Source organism: Salmo salar, chromosome ssa13 (genome assembly GCF_905237065.1).
Source record: "Salmo salar chromosome ssa13, Ssal_v3.1, whole genome shotgun sequence".
Classification (NCBI taxonomy): domain Eukaryota; kingdom Metazoa; phylum Chordata; class Actinopteri; order Salmoniformes; family Salmonidae; genus Salmo; species Salmo salar.
Window position 1 is genome coordinate 25,296,136 of NC_059454.1, and position 5,406 is coordinate 25,301,541.

The 5,406-nt window shown below is 46.4% G+C and overlaps 1 protein-coding gene across 1 annotated transcript; it reads right to left on the minus strand.

Annotated features, from left to right (window-relative positions):
- Positions 1–435: 435 nt before the first annotated feature.
- Positions 436–4,476, minus strand: LOC106566726 (lens fiber major intrinsic protein). Its single transcript, XM_014135046.2, has 4 exons — positions 3,636–4,476; positions 2,747–2,911; positions 2,488–2,568; positions 436–2,150 (listed from the first exon to the last, which is right to left on the minus strand). Exons 1-4 carry the CDS (start codon positions 3,993–3,995, stop codon positions 1,965–1,967), a joined length of 792 nt encoding a protein of 263 aa, XP_013990521.1. The 5' UTR covers positions 3,996–4,476; the 3' UTR covers positions 436–1,964.
- Positions 4,477–5,406: the final 930 nt, after the last annotated feature.

The following is a 5,406-nucleotide window of genomic DNA, read 5'->3' on the forward strand; positions in this document are numbered from 1 at the left end:
TGGAGGTTAAATATGCTCTCTCTAATTCTCTCTTTCTCTCTTTCTGTCTTTCTCTCGGAGGACCTGAGCCCTAGGACCATGCCTCAGGACAAAATATATAGTGAGGACAAACCATTCACAGATACAAACTGATATCTTTAGAAGCTCGAATTGTTTTGGTATAGACCTGGATAGTAAGACAGAACTCTGCCGGCTATCTCCGCAGTAGATTGCAACTCCGCCCCCTTTGGCAGTTCTATCTTGGCGGAAAATGTTATAGTTAGGGATGGAAATTTCAGGGTTTTTAGTGGTCTTCCTAAGCCAGGATTCAGACACGGCTCAGACATCCGGGTTGGCAGAGTGTGCTAAAGCAGTGAATAAAACAAACTTAGGGAGGAGGCTTCTAATGTTAACATGCATGAAACCAATAATGGAGTAAACTAAACATGACACACATTTTGTATCAAGTTTTTGTGTTTATTTTTCTTTTAAATATGGTTTCAACAGCTTTGTGCTCCCATTAAGGATCAAATCATAAAAGGAGACTCAATGAAAAGCTTACACCGCCATTTTGCAGTGAACAGAATCAGTCCAGTCTGGGATACCTTTCCTTTGGATTGTGTTTTTTTTCTGAACACAAAAGCAGATGGTTTGTGTAAAAATGAATATCATAGCAAATACCACAGTGACGGGATGAAAAATGATAATGTCTTAAAAATGTATAATGCTATGAAACATAATCATGATACAAACAGGAGAGTAATGAAAATAAACTAAATACATCTGCGAACTCATTCAAACACACATACACTCACTGGCAAACACCCTCACACACATACACACACACACACACACACACACACACACACACACACACACACACACACACACACACACACACACACACACACACACACACACACACACACACACACACACACACACACACACACACACACACACACACACACACACACACACACACACACACACACACACACACACACACACACACACACAGATAAAATTAAGTGATTTGAAAAATGAAACCCTGGTCAAATCAAATGGTATCATACATCCACGTTTTGTGTCTGAAGTGCAGAAAACAAAATGAAACTGAAAAAATGTAGAGATAAAATCTGATAAAATAATGAAAAAGCATGCCCATCTTCATTGGTTTCAGTCCTGGGTAATTCCAGTCCTCGGGGAGCCTGATTGGTGTCACACTTTTCCCCCATCCCTAGCAAACACACCTGATTTAAATTGATTGCATTTTTACCTGAAGATCATGATTAGTTGATTATTGGAGTCAGGTGTGTTAGCTGGGGCTGGGGCAAAAGTGTGACACCAATCAAACCCCCGAGGACTCGAGTTGCCCAGGCCTGACTCAACCCTATACAACTAAAAACCTGGAGTGTTGCCCCTCTATCCTTACCCCAACCCTTTACCCCATCTACACCCCAACCCCCAACCCTCTCTCCTATACCCTTACCTCTTACCCCGACCATACTTACATACCCACCGATACCTCACCCTCACCCCCCCACCTGTATACCCCTCCCCTAGTTTCCCTGCTAGACACAGGGTTCACATGCTTCTGTGCTGACAGGTCTGGTCCTTCAGTCTGTGTGGGTGTGTGAGGGGAAGACTTGGTGTGGCTGAGGAGGAGGAGGAGAGGGGAGGTAGTGGGACTGTTGGAGCAGGCACTGGTCACCTCTATCAAACACCATGTCCAGTTCAAGATACAGAGTGAGGTTGGAGGGAGAGGAGTCTCGTTGCATATTGAGGTTGAAGGTTGTGAACATGTCTGTGTCTGGGTGTGTGTACAGTTTGTGCATCAATATATGTCTGAATCTGCATGTGCCTGTGTGTTAGTTAGTGAGTCAATGAGAGGGACTGTATATGTGCTCATGGGATGGGGCCAGCGTGGGGGTTGGCGGACACAGGGCCTGTCCCTCGTCCCTTGTCCCCAGACAGGTGCAGGTTTATAGGGCTTGTGTCTTGAGCTCGATGGGCTCCCCGCGGTTGTCCTGCTGGGTCTCCGTCTCGGGGGGTCGGCTGCCCTTCAGTGTGGCCAGGCGCTCAGACAGACCACGCATACGGGGGAACAGCATGAAATCGTACAGAAGAGCTCCCATAGCACCTCCTATCATGGGACCCACCCAGTACACCTGAAACAACACACACACACACACACACACACACACACACACACACACACACACACACACACACACACACACATACAAACACACACACACACACACACACACACACACACACACACACACACACACACACACACACACACACACACACACACACACACACACACACGCACACAAAGTTTATCATGAAAATATGGCACAAGCAACTTGTAATGTTGTATATTAGCTGCACTATTAATAACTATAAGATCATAGAATCCGCCATTGTGATTTGATTATTTGATATTTGTACAAAATATTTCAAATTCTACGTTATGGTGTATGACTGTGTGTTTCTTACCCAGTGGTTTACAAAGTTCCTGAAGAGCACAGCGGGGGCGAAAGACCTTGCAGGGTTCATTCCAGCACCGGTGTAGTACATCTAAAGCAGAGAAGGACAATAGGGCGTTCAGAATACAGTCTGGCAAAGAATGCATTTCTGTTGTACACAATGCAAGTCTGTTTTTGTGTGTGTTCCACTATGAGGATATAAGTGTTTCGGGCATTGCGTGTGTTTTCTCCTACCAGTGTGTGTAAGTGTTCGTGTGTGTGTTGCTCACCCCCATGAGGTGTCCGATGGTGACAGCGAAGCCGATGGACAGGGCAGCAGAGCCCATGCGTCCGTTCCTCCTCTCATCTGTCACGGCAAAGATACATATCACTAGCTGCATGGTCAGGAACACCTCCACTGTGGTACCCATGCCCAGGCTGATACCAGGCTGCAGCTGTAGACGGCCAGAGGAGAAAAATATGCATCAGACTTGAGGTCCTTTGTGAACAACTCACTTTGTAAAATAAGTGTGTCCTCTTTCTTGTTAAGTGTATATTATGTATACAATTACATTTACATTACATTTAAGTCATTTAGCAGACGCTCTTATCCAGAGCGACTTACAAAATGGTGCATTCACCTTATGATATCCAGTGGAACAACCACTTTACAATAGTGCATCTAAATCTTTTAAGGGGGGGGGGGGGGGTTAGAAGGATTACTTTATCCTATCCTAGGTATTCCTTAAAGAGGTGGGGTTTCAGGTGTCTCCGGAAGGTGGTGATTGACTCCGCTGTCCTGGCGTCGTGAGGGAGTTAGCACAACACAATTAGTTGTGGCTTTAAAGGCATGTAAGAGGACATGACAGCAATCAAAGATGGAACACATAAATCAAACTGTAAAACGTTCAGGGGCTTCACCGCTATGGCCTCAGCTCTACACAACGCTGATGGCTTGTATTGTGGTCATTGTACCACAGCAACTGTAGTTACCAGTACATTCCATGATGATTCCCTAATCCCTGTTCATCTCTACCCATTCTAAATATCCATTAGCATTAAGAAGCCTACCAAAAAATGTTTTGCTACTTTGAGCTGATATGGCCCCCTAATGCACCATAAAGGAAATAGGCCCGGTGCTATTTGAGATGTGCACTTGGTGGGTGGGTGGTGCCTTACCGTGTTGAGAGCCATGTTGCCCCTCATGTTGTTGGGGGTGACCCCATAGAGCACAGCGGCCCCGGCCATGGCCCCCAGGATCTGGGCAGCCCAGTAGAAAAAAGCGCGGAACAGGGACATCTGGGAACCCACCAGGTAGGCGAAGGTGACGGCCGGGTTAATGTGGCCGCCACTGATGTGACCAATGGACTGGATCATGGTGGCAGCCGCCAAGCCAAAGCACAGTGCCACATGCAGAATGTGGTTGGGCCCGGTTGTCCAGCGCAGCGCGGCACCCATGCCGAAAAACACAAAGAACATGGTCCCGAAGAACTCTGCGAAGACTGCCCGCCAAAACGTCATGGACCGGAACTCCCACATGCTGGCTGTTCACTCCTTGTAACAGAAAATGTTTTTCTCAACAACAACAAAAAGTTGTCAAGGTGAATCTAGAAAAGGCAAGCGTGTACGTTTTAAAAGTCTTGTTACTCGTTTTGCACTTAATTTTTTTTTTTTATCCCTTTGGAGGTCAGTTTGCTGGGCTGACCCAAACGCTGTCTTACTTAGCCAATCAGTTGGAAGACAAACAGTTAAAAAAGTTGACAGAGGAATCCACCATACAGATCTAGCTCTAAGCTACGGACGATCTCAAGTTGGCGAAGGCAGTCAAACATCAACTCAGATTTGCTCGCTTGCCCTCACTGGCCGCCTGTCGTAGCGACATAGGTGTGTGTGTGTGTGTCTCAGAATAGTTGTCAAGAGGAGATGTGCATTGATGCTAGAGGGGTGGTTCTAGAGTAGAGACAGGAAAAGACGGACTGTCCTGTGGACGTTTTAGCCTCTCTGACGGAGGGGAGAAGGCCCACCGGGGGCTTTATAACACCCCCCCCCCCAAGGGCCCAGTGACGCCATAATCCCGGGGGCGGACACACAGAATGGCCCAAATCAAACAAACTTAACCCCTTTGTTGCCCCCCACAACAGAAGAGAGGGGAAGAGAGGGAGCGTAAGGGAGGAAGAGAAAAGGGTGAGAGTGACACGAGAGGGAGGAGGCAATCAAGAAAGAGCAAATGACTGGGTGAGTATAAGAACTAGGGGTGGAGATCAACCCCACAGAAGTGATGAGAGAAGTTTGTCTAGTCTCATAGTGTCATATGCACTGTATGTTATCTGTTGACACATCATAACCATGATAACCATGGGAACAAGTGCTGATGGCGGAGAACACACACACACACACACACACACACACACACACACACACACACACACACACACACACACACACACACACACACACACACACACACACACACACACACACACACACACACACACACAGTGATCCAAGGGGGGCCCCAGACAGATGAGCCTTAAACCAACAGTGTGCGGAATTGACTCATAAATAGAAATGCCTGACCTTGTGAAACCATTGTCTTAGCATCGAGCATGTGTGCCACATGTGAACAGCAGAACCGCTTGGTTTTTAGAAACATGTTTGTAGTTATCATTCACAACTGATAAGATTTTCAGATTATTCCCACTGTGCAGAGGTACTGCACCAACACTATTCACTGACCTCAAATCTCAACAGTGTTATTGACAGAGGTATTAGGCATACGTAAGTGGTTATAAGCACTACTTAAGGGCTATGAGCAAAACATTGATGCTGGGAGCATGACATGGGGACCTTAGATGTCTGCATAACATACAAGCGTAGGGCACTTCTTTAAAGCAATTAACTTGACATTGACACCCAAAGCACAGTACAGAGGCATGCATATTTACATATA